Here is a 14687-nt window from a genome sequence, read left to right as displayed (position 1 = left end):
TCCCGCCTCTTTCCCCTCCTATATCAATGACACTTGAAATTCGAGTTTGAATCGTGCGCATCAAAATTGTGCGATCGCGAAAAAGTAGTGAATATTGAGTGCAGCTAATTAAGGACTTAAAAAACTGAAAGTGTTTTATCCAGAGAAAAGGAAAGAAGACAGGAGTGGCCACTCCAGGACTTTAGTGCTACAAAATATTATGACTACAAAGACACAGACTTTCGGTGAGTTCCTAACAAAATTACCTACCAAGTATCATATCGATTGCGCTCAAAAATATAAAAACAAAAGAATCAAGCCCAAACATTTTAAAAAAAATCAAAAATTATCGATAAAGTTGATTATTGAAAACTCGAATAATAAAACATTTTCTGAAAATAAATCTTAGCTCTAGATAGATTTATCGCACCCGAAATCTCATGTATACTAAATTTTATGAAAATCGTTGGAGCCGTTTCCGAGATTCAGATTACATATTCATAGTATATCCAGATAGATTATATATATATATTTATATACAAGAATTGCTCGTTTAAAGATATAAGATTAATTTAAACATCATCGATTATTACAGATACAGATACAGAATCGATTATTACTCTTGTAAGCGGACGAGCATACGGCCCAGATGGTGAGTGGTTACGGTCGCCCATGGACCTCAACAAAACCAGTGGCAGAGCCAAGCCGCTGCCTACCGTTAAATACTCTCCACAAGCCTCGTTTGAAGAAGGACATGTCATAGCGCTCAGGAAACACCGTGGAGGGGAGCTCATTCCAAAGCCGGATAGTACGTGGCATACGAAAACACTACTGAGCCCGCTTTACTGACTTGTGACGTCATAAAATTGAAGTTGAAGTTTCAGTACTGACCTATTGCGGGTAGCGACCAGCAGCGCGGCAGCGTGGGTTGCAGTCGTGGGTAGGCGTCGATTCCCGGGATGTACAGACAGCGGGGGGCGGGAGGGGGGCGCGGGGGAGCCGGCGGTCGCACCGTTGGGACAGGAGGAGACGGCGGAGGAGGCGGATCCGGCTGCACCTGGCGAAACAGAAAACATAGCTTGTAAAAGAGTTCGACCTCATGTCTCAAGGTGGACAGCAGCATTCTTATTGCCATGTCTACGGCTTATGTTAAATTTTAAGACAGTCTAAAACAAAATGCCTAAAACAATTCAGGGGGATTATTTAGAGGGGTGAAAGTCTATTTGGTTTAGGCGACATTTATCTTTGTAATTAAAGGTCCCTTTTTTTTAATTTTTAATTTTTAATTGAACTTCAATCAGGTTTACTCCATTCGAATAGCTGAAGTTTTTTTTATTATATTTCTTGTCAAGATATCTTTTCTAAATTTTAACCCTTAAACGTTTCTCTTGTAATGTTCCAAAAATATTGCTTATAAAAATATAGCCTTTCACATTTCGATTTGATTTATTGAATTTGTAGAAAAGCGTACACTGTTATAACCCCCATTACGATGAGCTTAAGGTGCAAAAGTCTATAACTGTTTAGATCATACACAGTACAGAAATTCGGCAGTCAGTCAATTGTAAAAAAAATTAATGTAATTTCTTCTGTGAATATTTAGAGCATACACAGTCCAGAAAATCGGCAGTCGGTCGATTATAAAAAAATGATGTAATTTCTTTTATGATTATTTAGACCATATGCAGTACAGTGGGGCGCCACGTACCGGAGGCTGCGGGGCGGGCGGTGCGGGGGGCGGTTGCTGCTGATGCAGCGCCGTGTGCGCGGACTGTGAGTGTTGCGGCTGCGTGCGCGAGCAGCTCGACACGCGCCCGCAGCGGTGCTCTGGCGACTGCGGGACAATAACGCAGTCAATTTACTGTTGGTAAGACCTCTTGTGAGTCCGCACGGGTAGGTACCACCACCCTGCCTATTTCTGCCGTGAAGCAGTAATGTGTTTCGGTTCGAAGGGTGGGGCAGCCGTTGTAGCTATACTGAGACCTTAGAACTTATACCTCAAGGTGGATGGCACATTTACGTTGTAGATGTCTATGGGCTCCAGTAACCACTTAACACCAGGTGGGCTGTGAGCTCGTCCACCCATCTAAGCAATAAATAAATCAGCTTAGTGGACAGCTCACCGAACCTCAAGTGGTCTACTTCAGTGTCTCTGACTGACCTGTAACTGCTCCTGTTTCCACTCGTTGTCGGTTGTCTCCTCGGAGTCGTCGAACTGCGACTTCCACAGCGAGACCAGCGTCAGAGCGCCACCCTTCGTCACCTGTCGGAAAGTACACAAAAAAAAAATTCAATTTATGTATCGTGCGACAACCGGTATACAGACAGATGGCGCTGTAACGACCTAAGCCCCGAAAAGCGTATTTGACTTCAGGGTTTTATCAGTTAGGAGCCCCCCAATCAATATATAATATATTTACGATTGAACATGCCCAGGTCCTACCAGACTCCCCTCCAATATAGAAGGTAACACAGTTATCATTTTTCAAAAAAAAAACTTGCTTGTATGTGATGTCATTCGGGGCCAAATCGAACTGTATGCTTAGTGCGAGTTTTTTAACTTTCCTTCGTTTTTTCGCCGCTAGGGGCGCTTTCTTACACTATTTTTAATTCAAATTTATTAAAATTTATTTTCTATTTTTTAGTTGGATTTTCTATAAAAGCGTATTTTGTTAGTTTTTTTAAACTATTATTTATTTTTCATTTTTTAGTTGAATTTCAATTTTTTCAATATATTTTTTTAATTTTGAATTGTCATCGGTCCTTAATAAGTATACCAAATTTCGAGTTAATCCGACGTTTTGAAGGGGTTCAAAATCATGTTCAAACGATTCCGTTACATATTAACATACATAGGTCTGAAGCTAATAAAAGCGTATTAAAAGCATTGGTGTCCTAGCGCCCGGGGCGTCGACGACGTACCTGTTGCAGGGCGGAGACGTTCTCGTCGTCCATGACGGCGAACTGCGTGTAGCTCTGGTCGGCGCGCGCGCGGGCCGCCCGCCGCCCTGCTGCAGGACAGAAACTCGATCAGGAATTGGACTAGTACAGCCGGCGCTATATATACCGGAGCCATGCACGGGTAGGTACCACCGCCCCGCCTATTTCTGCCGTGAAACAATAATGCGTTTCGGTTTGAAGGGTAGGGCAGCCGTTGCAACTATACTGAGACTTTAAAACTTTTTACGCTTTTACGTCGTAGATGTCTATGGGCTCTAGTAACTGCATAACACCAGGCGGACTGTGAGCTCGTCCACCCATCTAAGCAATAAAGAAAAAAAAACTTGAGGTCCCGCGTCTCAAACCAAAACGCTGGGCTGCTTGTCGGCAAAACTGAGATGGGGCGGATCACCGCATCAGCGTTGCTGCCTTTCCCCCGCAACCCTCCACCCCTATAAAGATGGGGGGTGCCGTACGAAATTAATATTAATAAAAAACAACCGTTAATGTCATCTCACCGCGCTTGAAATGCGTGTCCGAATGCATGCTGTCAACGTCAGCCACTATCCTGGGACTGACCGCTTCGCCTGGGAATATAAATATAAGCATGAGCCCGTAAGAGGTCCTTGATCTTTACCGAGTGTCTGAGTCTGTACGTGGCTCACAATTTGTCTCTTAGTAAGTGAATGTATGTCTTAATTGCAAATAATTTAAAATTCATTCTCGCGTTGTATTATTGACATTATATTCTTTCGGATAGTGATGTAGATAGATGACGGTGATGTTGTTTGTCGATGAACTTAAATGCTTTATTGAGTGATTTTTTTTTTACTGTAGTAAGTGAATTTATGTAAATAGTCAGCAAATATATGTACTGTAGTGTGTGAATTTATTTACCCTAGTGAGTGAAATTATGTACTGTAATGGGTACATTTTAATACTTTACTGAGTGAATTTATGTACTTTAGTGTGTGGGTCTGTGTTTTACTGAATGAATCTTTATGTCTTCTCGGCCAGTGAATTGCGTATCATAACGAATTTATTTGTCTTAATGTGTAAATTGGTGTTTTAGTTAATGTGTGCATGTTTATGAATGCATGTGAGTGTGTGGGTGGGTGGGTGTTAGTGTGCATGTGTGCATGAGAATGGTGTGTGTGTGCATGTTTATGTTTGCATGTGTGTGTGTGTGTATAGTTACCGGGCGTGGGCGGGGTGTGCGCGAGGTCCTGCACGCAGGTGGGCGGTGCCGTGACTACGCGCAGCCGCGCCAGGGTCGGACCTCCTGCACGAGGGGACCGACATTAACAACGGCCGCTAGTACTAACCGCGCAACGTAACACGAAGTCTAACTCACAATTGTACGGTAGTTCCGCTGCGTTGTCCACAAAACGACAACTAACTCGATCAAGTATATTTACTGGTGGTAGGACCTCTTGTGAGTCCGCACGGGTAGGCATCACCACCTTGTAACTATACTGAGATCTTAGAACTCATATCTCAAGGTGGGTCGCACATTTACGTTGCAGATGTCTATGGGCTCCGGTAACCATTTAACACAAGATGGGCTGTGAGCTCGTCCTCCCATCTATGCCATAAAAATAAAATGTGATTTTTTACTGAATTCTCAGTTTGGACTTAGCAAACGGTTTTCATGGTGAGCATTTGTGTGGTGCTCCGGGGGGGACTCACCGGGGGCGGGGGGCCTGGGCTTGCACGGGGGTACGCTCTGGCGCTCCGGCCTGGCGCCCGCGGTCAGCGCCGCATTACTCGTCTCTTGCTGTAAAACGAAACGTGAAATGTCACTACAGTACAATTTTTTAAATCAGCTTGTGTCTTATAGAATGACTACTTAATCGGGAGTAGTCATACCCGATCCTGTAGACCGAATGGTAAACAGTCGACGTCGCCCAAAACACGTCATTACGGATCCTCCCGATCCATTAACGGTGCTTTTAGATACCTCAAGCACCGGTCACGGTCGGGCTCGACAAGTAAATTAGCCCACAGACACAGCCCACTGAGTTTCTCGCCGGATCTTCTCAGTGGATGGGTATTCCGATCCGGTGGTAGATTCTGCGAAGCACTGCTCTTGCTAGGGCCAGTGTTAGCAACCTCGTCAGGTTTGAGCCCCATGAGCTCACCTACACGTTAGGGTGAAGCTAAAATAGCCTCTCAAGGCTATCAGCATAGGGAGTAGCCCTTATCGCTCTGAGACCAACAGCAAGGTCAAGGCTGAATTTGTTGAGGGAATCGCGCGTTATCGACATAAAAAATTATTAAAAAGCGAACAACAACTGTACTAAGCGAGACAAACGACGTCAACAAACAAACAAACAGTTACAGATCAAGGGGTGAAAAGCTATTTGGTTTAAGAGACATTTTTGTCGTTTAAGTCCAATACCCTTTCTCACATATAATTTTTTATATACTGGGTGTTCATACAGTTTTCTAACGCCGAAGCTTTGAACGGAAAACGATATTAATTAACTAAGCACCTGTCATTTTAGTGAGTTCGTATATCGCCCACCCGCGCGTCAATGTATATCAAACTGCCATACATTGAGCACAAAAAAAATTTTTTTTGAAGGGATTTTATATTTGGTTACTAAGACCTTTAGTCATGAGCGCAAATTTTTTTTTGATTCCAACAGTGATTATTGTGCTATCATTCATCATCATTCTCCTGCCCTTCTCCCAGTCACCTGGGGTAGGCGCAACGTTTTCTCCTTCCATACTCTTCTATCATATGCCATTTCTTCGCTCACTTCTCTCTTACCCATATCGTCTTTCACGCAATCCATCCATTTCTTACCAACCTCATTTTCGTTTTGTCTCATCACGAGATTATAATGCTAAATATGCTTAAAATAACCTTGGCATGTCTGTCAGGTGAGGGCGCTGGTGTCGTTCTGACTTCCACCTCCTTTTCCACGGTCGGCTTCTCGGTGGTGGACTACGAGAAAAAAATAATTAAACACAAAAATAACAATTTATAAAACGTCGCATAACGATTTATCTAAGACGAGCTTGATGTTAAGCGACACTCGGAGGGATGATTGGCAAAGTCATCAACTGAGTTGGATATTTTTACTTGTAGGTTAGTTACGTTTATAAAAATGTTCAAGGGCATCCTTCATGTTAATAGTACATTACATTGTTTAATTGTATATTGTGAATAAAATGATTTCCTTATATTACAAGTTAAATTAGTTTTCGTTATCATGTTGTTTTGTGGTATAGTTGTAAGGAACATTGTGTACAAACTCAGCACACTTGTCTTGCTTACTCTTGCACTTGGCTTATGTTGCAAGACATAATTATTTATTATGTATCTTTTTAGCTTGTGATGTGTATTGTGTGCCTAATAAAAATAAAATAAGTAAAATAGATGTAATGGAAGTCTCAACTGTTTAATATAGCAGTTATCTTTCAAACTGTTCAGGGATATAGGACAAAGAAGACGCTATAAGTCGCGCCAATAAAGAAACGAATAAAAAATGGCGGCGGCGATCATGCGCTCTCACTCTAAACTATTGCTGTCTTCAGTCGCACACGGCGCGTACTGCATGCAAAAAAATTATCAGTTCTGACTTTGTTGTTGAGTTCGAATTTTTTCACTTTCGAGTTATGTGTCTTAGATGACTGGCAGCAAGTGTCTACGTAAGTTGCATCCCAGATGAGACACCTCCCCCTCTGCCAGGGCACCAAAGTAAAGTCCTACATTCTCATTTGTTTTTTTAAAATAAACAACTTTTTCTTTCTAATTTGTTGACCCTACCATATGTCAGTGCAGGTACAGTAGGCGCGCGAGTTCATGTCCATCCTGAGGAATGCGGTGGTGCTGTAACCTAGTTAATTATGGTAATGTCGATAATAACTACCGATTTAGTCAACAGCTGTCAATTTGGTTTAATGTAACGTAAGGTAATTTTGCAAATTATGAAATAAAATGAATGTGATAAGTAATTACTTATTTATTTCCAATAGAGAAAAATATTTTTTAATTCCAATTCAATCACTATCAAATGAAAAGACAACCGACAGATCAGAGTCGGAATTAGTATGTATCTTTTCTCAGTAGGTTTTTTTCTACCTGAACTTGTTGGAAGCGGAGTAGTCTTGGTTAAATAGCACAATAGAGTTTGCGTAAATTTTCGATATCGATATATCGATAAGCGCGCGTCACAACCGTCAAGGACAACACTCGACGTCAAACAAATGCGGGGAGGCGGGCGGGGATGGGGTGAGCTGTCCTCCGCGGGTCGCCTCTGGCCCCGATGGACATGAACTCGCGTGCATACAGTACATAGACGCCATTTTCGATTCGTTTCTTTATTGGCGCGGCTTATAGTAGCTATACGCCTGCTACCATTAGGACTCCGATAGGTGGGAGCCGCAAATTCTGTCGACGACTAACGGGAAGCAAGGTATTATACTCACGTAGCCGTTGTGCTGGTGCGGTCCGTGGGCAGGGTGCGGCGCGTGCGTTGCGTGGCGGGGGGAAGCGGGGGACGCGGGGGACGCCCGCTTCTCCACGGGCTTGTCCTTCTGCGGGTTCGTCTGCGTGTCCGTCGCCACGGCCGCCGTCAGCTCTGTGTCGGGACGCCGCCGGCTCTGTTGGCGTGGTCCACCCTTCAATCCTCACATCATGACCTCGTTAGGATTAGAAACCCTGGTACTCTAGCTGCCATAGACTGATACACATACGTACTGTTATAACCCTAACTATGAAGGATATTTCGCGGTCGACTTCCAACTCTGAATCAGTGCGCGGAACTATCATCGGACCTCCGTAACTTAATCTTTCATTTTTTAAAACCTAAGTGGCGAAACCCGCTGCAACAGTACGCTCAATCTGTATAAGATTCAAACGTTTGCGAGGTGTGGGAATCGAAGCCACGATTCTGAGCCTTTATGGGCTTTAACGACACCACCTCATCAATCGATGTGTCTATGTCTTTTAAAATGGCTTCGAATACAATCATGTTTTTTTAACAGCAATTTGAAATTTAACTCGGCAACCGAGGTTACAGGTCTCGTATCGTTAAATGGTCAATACCAAACATAATATACAAGCGTTATACGTTTGAATGATTAAACATTATCACGTGGTCCTGTCTGAATGTTTGTAGGTCTGCGTGCGACTCACAATGTCCGGTTGCGTTTCGGTCGGCAGCGCATGCTCCGGCGCCGGATGGACGGACGCTCGCGTCCGGGACACGCAGACGGCCTGCAAATTAATTAACAACAGTCTGTAGAGATATACAAAACAAAGGATTTTTTTTTATTGCTTAGATGGGTGGACGAGCTCACGGCCCACCTGGTGTTAAGTATTTACCGGAGCCCGTAGACATCTACAAAGTAAATGACGCCACCCACCTAGAGACATGAGTCCGAAGGTCTCAGTATAGTTACAACGGCTGTCCCAACCTTCGAACCGAAACGCATTACTGCTTTACGACAGAAATAGGGTGGTGGTACCTACTCGCGCGGACTCACAAGACGTCCTACCCACAATCAAATATCTGTCAAATATCTTGTGTCGGATGATGGCTACGCGTTACAAACCATCTAATGAGGCAAAAACATTATTAACACTTTGACTGCCATGACTGACATTGGATTGCCTGGATTGGCTAACTTTGACATTGGATTGCCTAACTTTACCTACGTCTGTGTTTATCCTTCTTTTGTTGCATGTATTCACAGAAATTTATTTATAAATATCAATTATTCAATCGATTTAAAAGTATACATTAAATAAAGTACAATAGTCGTTACCTTCGACAACCCTAGCCGCGGTCCACATACATGAAACTGACCTCTATTCCCCAGCCATAAGGATCAGTGCAGCTGATTAAACGCTACATAACTAAAAATAACAAACATATTCGTTCACGGAAAACTGACATATTTATCCCATTGACAACCCTAACCGCAGTCCATGTACACGAAACTGACCTCTATTCCCCAGCCATAAGGATCAATGCAGCTGATTAATCTCTACCTAACTAAAAACAACAAACATTCGTTCACGGGAAACTGACCTCTTTCTCCCAGTCGTAGGGGTCGGAATCCCGTATGCCCCTCCTCTTACAGCACCTCTCCAGCAGCGACGTCAGCATGGCGTAGTCCGGCGTGTCCGCGTACTCCAGCTGCTGGACGTGCTCCAGGAACTGGCGCAGCTCCGACGGGAGATGCTTCAGGAGGAGGCGGTGGTCGTACTTCTCTTTCATCAGACCGACCTGTTCAAAAAAGTTTATTTATTCGTCGAAGTCAAGCGCCAGGTTTTTTTCGACTGCTCCAATATTGTGACCCCTCTACTTTTTTAGTTTGTTATATTAGATTCCTAGAGCGAGCAGGTGAACTCACGGGCTAAACCTGAGAGAATTTGCTGACACTAGCCCTAGTAAGAGCGGTGCTTCGCTGAATCTACCACCGGATCGGAAACGCGACCTATTGAGAAGATCCGGCGAGAAACTCAGTGGGCTGTGTCTATGGGTTAGTTTACTCGCCGAGCCCAAGCGACGGGTTCGGCGAAAACGATGACCGGTGCTTGAGGTAAGGCACCGTTAGTGGATCGGGAGGATCCGAGATGACGTGTTTTCCATCTTCACAAAATCCTTCCAAAATACATTTTCCGACCTATTAATATTAAGTTTGCATTAACTTTAGTATATTCTAAATTTACGTTGCAGATGTCTATGGACTCCGGTAACCACCTAACACTAAGTGGGCCGTGAGCTCGTCCACCCATCTAAGCCATAAATAAAAAAAGCTTATAGTTCCAGGGGTTTGTCTTCGTCTCAGTGGCATTAGCCTCCCAACGAACCTGCTCCTTGTCCTTGATCTTCCTCCAGGGCAGCTGCCCGTTGACGAACTCCACCAGCATGTAGAAGAGAGACCACAGATCGTCGTGACGTCCCATCTCCTTATTCTTGTGCGCGTTGATCGATGCGTATCTCACGGTGCCTGGAAGTTGACGACTCCTAATTAACTACCCGGTCAGGATATCAGACTAGAGCATCATCACGCGACGCCGTTACCTCTGAAACCGGCCGCCGCTCTGGGGGGCCGCACCTGCCCGTTGCTGGTGGTGTACTGCCGCGCCAGGCCGAAGTCCAGCATATACACCTTGCGGCAGTTTGACGGGTGACGACCTATGCTGAAGTTACTCTGAAGACAAAAGGAACTCAGGGGTTTATGCGGGAAGGTGAGAGGATCCAAGCTTAGGATAGCTGCTCAAATGGACAGCGATATCATCACCAACCGGCATCAGAAATGACTGCCTTGCCATAGAGAGCTGGGCGGTATGGTTGATACCTAACCTGTACGGACTAGCAGGCGGGTATTTGTTTTTACTACAAAATTTCATGTTCCCTCATCAAGGAAGTCATTCGCGAACTTTTCTTTCCAGGCCGGGGCCGAACCTCCTCCGAGGTCCTACGAGATTCTACGAGTTATGTGGGACTGGATAGTCCGCAGATGTTGGGAGCGGACAGCAGGCCAAGGGATGGAATTTCGGACCCCACCCTCTAAGCAACTTTTCCCTGCACTCTTTCACTCGACATCCGACCTCCGTCCGGAGTCAGAACCCGATCAGAGTAGGGGGTTCGAGTCCATTCACTACCATCAGTTAAGTACATATTTCATTACAAAAATTGGTAGCAGTTCGCGAGATTCGAACCCCGGCACAGTCGCTCGGTACACATACACCGTCCGTCTTATCCTTTAGGCCAAGACGACTTCAATAACCTGTTAGTCAAAGTCCAAAACCTTTCTTCGCAATCGACACAAACAGACATGTCGCCTTCATTGTTCAATCAAACATTGAGTGATAATACTAGAATCATTTCAGAAATTTTCGAATAGCTTTACCGAACTTTGATTACGTCATTTGTGGCCAAAATAGCCAATACCGCATGCGATCATATATCTGATACGTATCTTTAAAAAAAGCCACACGATTTGCGTAGCGAAAGTACGCCGGCCGTCTCGCCCATCGGGCCGCGGACGATTTATCGATCGACAAATAAACACTTACCGGCTTAATATCTCTATGTAAAAATCCGACCGAATGTATTGAGTCTATAGCTTTGAGTATTTGCAGTCCTAATCTGAAATAGAAACAAAAAAAACGCACCTTAAAATTACAAAAACCACAGTTAGCCAACAAATCAGAACTAAGAAATTGATTTAATTTAATACTAGCGACCCGCCCTAGCTTCACTTCGGGAAATTTATTATTGATCTTTTGCAATATTATTTTATACAAATCTGGTCCTGACAGTAACAAAGACAATAAAAAAATCAAATAAAAAAAAGACAACGAATAACAAACGAATACTCCTTGTGACAGCCCACTGACTTTCTCGCCATGTATGTAAGTAAGGAAAACCTTTATTATTAAAATTGGTTTTTTCTTCAGCATCATGGAGTGAAGACTGTCATTGAGTAAAAAGAGAGTTCAGTTTTGTATAGTTCATTAATACTGTTTACTGTTTATTTTTTAATATTAATTTTAAAAGGCATTAAATGTTCTCTTAATCTTAAAACTTATACATATAACAGAAAACGCAAGTATTTTATTGTTTATTCAATCTGAAGCACGCGAATATGATTAAAGAAGAAAAATCCTGGTGCTTCTCAATGTTGAAATTGTACCAAGATCTGACCAGTGCGTATTTACAGATGCATATTTAACTGACTTCGACTACATTGATGACATACTCATTTAAAAATCAAAAATCAAAGTCGATTTTCTTTTTTGTTAAAATTTTATCATGGTCTACTTTATTTCCTTTATTATTATATCACTAGCTTTTGCCCACGACTTCGTCCGCGTGGAATAGTTACTTTGGCATAACGCTAAACTTTACCCGCCTCTTTCATTTACGTAGACAATGAAATATTTTACTTTAACCTCTCAAAAAGGAAAATACCCCGATTTTGAAACATTCGTAATTGGTGCTCCGCTTGCATTGGTGACGTTATATAACCTATAGCCTTCCTCAATAAATGAGCTATCTGACACTAAAATAATTTTTCAAATCGGACCAGTAGTTCCTGAGATTAGCATGTTCACACAAAGAAACTCTTCAGCTTTATAATATTACTATAGATTACAGTAGAACAGTTAAAACTGAAGTATCTGAGTTGTTGTTGACAGTTGAGTCGCTTGTTGAAACTGATACTGCCCTCTTAAGCGATTCAGGGACCCACCTTAAAGTAGTGGAGAGGGAGAACGCCCCCCTCGGCTGAGCTCTCCTCAGTTCGGCCAGGTTCCTGCCCTGAAGCTGCATCACGACGTAGTTGAACCTCGCGTTTCTGCCGCAGCCTATGAATCGACACACGTGCTCCTTGCCTGAGAAGACGGCGGTCAGAAATTATAATAATTAGATACGTTTCGCGTTAACTACACTGTGCTTGGTGCGAGTTTTTTAACGTTCTCGATAGCGTAAAAGTTAACTAAAATTTGTATGCAGTTGGAATAGCACCCCTGGCGGCAAACGGTCCAACTCCATACAAATTCGAGTTTTTTTTGTGGACGATCACACGGCCCACCAGCTGTTAAGTGGTTACCGAAACCCATAGACATCTACAACGTAAATACCGCCACCTAGAGATATGAGTTCTAGTTTCAGTTAATTACAGTACCACGGCTGCCTCACCCATCAAATCGAAACGCATTACTGCTTCACGGGAGAAACAGGCAGGGTGGTGGTACCTACCCGTGCGGACTCACAACATGCTCTACCATCAGTTGAGTTGATTTAACTTTTACGCTATCGAGAACGTTCAAAAACTCCTACGAAGCTCACAGAGCAGAGGTTTGGCTGACATTGCTGATGTCCATGATCGACAATTGTCACAGGACGTCCGGATGTCTGAAACCTTGACTATAGTGACAGAAAAGGCAGTCTATTTGGTATTGTACGCTGCCTACCTTGAGATATGAGGTCGGAGCCTCATATGCATCATGTAACAGCTGTCTAACAGGTCGGGACCGTGCGTCACGTACGGACCACACGACTCACCTTGAAGTTTCTTCAGCACGGCCACCTCCATCTTCAGCACCTGTTTAGGTTGTCGGGCCGATTCAACCTTCAGAGCCACCTGTTCCTGGGTGACCAAGTCCAGACCTTCGTAGATCTCGCCGAAGCCCCCTCCTCCGATCTTCTTCACCACCTGGAAATGTGATTTAATTGAAATTTTAACTTTTTTTCGTTGTTGCACCCTGGTAAATCTGGTCATCAGACCGACAATTTATACTAGAATTTTAGAGTGTATATCCCTCCCCGACACGTACGCAAGTCGTCAAGATGATGAAGTCGAGGACCCACTGAGTTTCTTGCCTGATCTCCTCAGCGGGTCTTCATTCCAATCCGGTCGTAGATTCTGCGGAGCACTGCTCTTACTAGGGCCAGTGTTAGCAAACTCTCTCAGGTTGAGCCTGCGATCTCACCTACCCGTAAGGACTTAGCTAAACCATGGACCATAATAGATATCGACGAACATTACGTTGGAAGATGTCATTGTAAGAGCTGTAATGAAGGTATATACTGGTTATATCTATATCAACTATGTGGCGGCTGCCTCCCAGCTGTAAGAGGGGGGGTTTCGGCAACACCTGTTGGGTGACCGCGTGCACCGACCTTCCATCGCTCCTTGACGACGTGTCCCGGCTGCAGCAGGTCCTCGGAGGCCATCGTGATGTGGTGCGCGCGGCGGGACGTGTCGCAGCGGGACGCCTCCCTCGACACGCGACCGCCGAAGTTCGGTAGGGTGCGGGACCTCAACGAACAAACAGACGAAGCTAATAAAACGTGCCCTCTTATATAGTACTATTAGGTACTAGCCGTACTCGCCCGCTTCGCTGGGCATTTAAAATTAACATTAATATTTATTATCATTATTATTAGGGAGTCCAACATTCATATAAATATTATAAACTATCCATTAAGTACATGTATTTTCTAAATGGATACCAAGTTTCAAGTCAATCGTGACCGTGGGTCATTTGTTCCCGGTTTTTTTTATTGCCTTTGTAGGCAGACGAGCACACAGCCTACCTGATGGTGAGTGGTTACCGTCGCCCATGGACTTCAGCAATGCCAGGGGCAGAGCCAAGGCCGCTGCCTAAGGCTTGTTATTACTGTTAATTATTAACTAGTTATTACTGGTTATTACTGTTATTAAAGATAGGAGCTGGTGGTACCTTAGTAGTGGGTTGGCTTGGATGCGGGGCTGGGCGCTGGCGGCTTCCTCACGCCGCACTTCCCTCTGAAATGAAAAATAAAGTATGGTGGACCTGGTGGTAGATGGAACACCTCAAATTGTATTACGGCTTCGAAACTGAAGCCCACAGCAGATTCGCGGTAGACCACTTTACATTAGGTGAATGGTGAGCTTGTTCACCGGGCCTGCCGATAAACGTTGTACCAAGTTCCATCACAATCACATGTATGATTAGAATATACAATATAAACAAACAAAAAAACGATCAATTTTTGTTTATATCGATATGTCAGAATTATAAACCTTTAAAACTTACAGACACGATAGACTGCATTATCTGCAGAGCAGTTTGTTCCATAGACTTCATAATATCGCGACAATCCAATTTTAATAGCGTCTTTCTCCACTATTGAATATGTCACTAGATACGACACGCGGTTTCGTTCGCTTTGTATGTCTAATGCGAAAATAAATATAGCAAATAAAAAATAAAAAAAAAAACAAAAAAAAATGCTAAATTCACAGCAAAA

At 43.7% G+C, this 14687-nt stretch overlaps 1 protein-coding gene across 4 annotated transcripts in view; it reads right to left on the bottom strand.

Annotated features, from left to right (window-relative positions):
* The window catches only part of Asator (tau-tubulin kinase asator), a 62483-nt gene that overhangs the window by 8568 nt on the left and 39228 nt on the right, over window positions 1-14687 (bottom strand). For 3 of the 4 annotated variants that reach the window (XM_089737340.1, XM_089737342.1, XM_089737343.1), the window contains 18 exons: window positions 14138-14202; window positions 13575-13713; window positions 12957-13107; window positions 12142-12283; window positions 10964-11036; window positions 9966-10095; window positions 9752-9891; window positions 8967-9164; window positions 8069-8149; window positions 7360-7533; window positions 5792-5872; window positions 4609-4696; window positions 4118-4201; window positions 3438-3506; window positions 2902-2990; window positions 2141-2242; window positions 1688-1813; window positions 871-1036 (listed from right to left, as the gene is read on the bottom strand). In XM_089737340.1, coding sequence (XP_089593466.1) covers window positions 871-1036; window positions 1688-1813; window positions 2141-2242; window positions 2902-2990; window positions 3438-3506; window positions 4118-4201; window positions 4609-4696; window positions 5792-5872; window positions 7360-7533; window positions 8069-8149; window positions 8967-9164; window positions 9752-9891; window positions 9966-10095; window positions 10964-11036; window positions 12142-12283; window positions 12957-13107; window positions 13575-13713; window positions 14138-14202 — 2098 coding nt within the window. The remainder of the gene's footprint in view (window positions 1-870; window positions 1037-1687; window positions 1814-2140; window positions 2243-2901; window positions 2991-3437; window positions 3507-4117; window positions 4202-4608; window positions 4697-5791; window positions 5873-7359; window positions 7534-8068; window positions 8150-8966; window positions 9165-9751; window positions 9892-9965; window positions 10096-10963; window positions 11037-12141; window positions 12284-12956; window positions 13108-13574; window positions 13714-14137; window positions 14203-14687) is intronic. The other variant, XM_089737341.1, reaches the window with a different exon arrangement.

The sequence above is a fragment of the Bombyx mandarina genome, chromosome 23, assembly GCF_030267445.1.
Source record: "Bombyx mandarina strain Sakado chromosome 23, ASM3026744v2".
Taxonomy (NCBI): Eukaryota; Metazoa; Arthropoda; class Insecta; order Lepidoptera; family Bombycidae; genus Bombyx; species Bombyx mandarina.
This window is presented reverse-complemented; position numbering and strand designations above follow the sequence as displayed.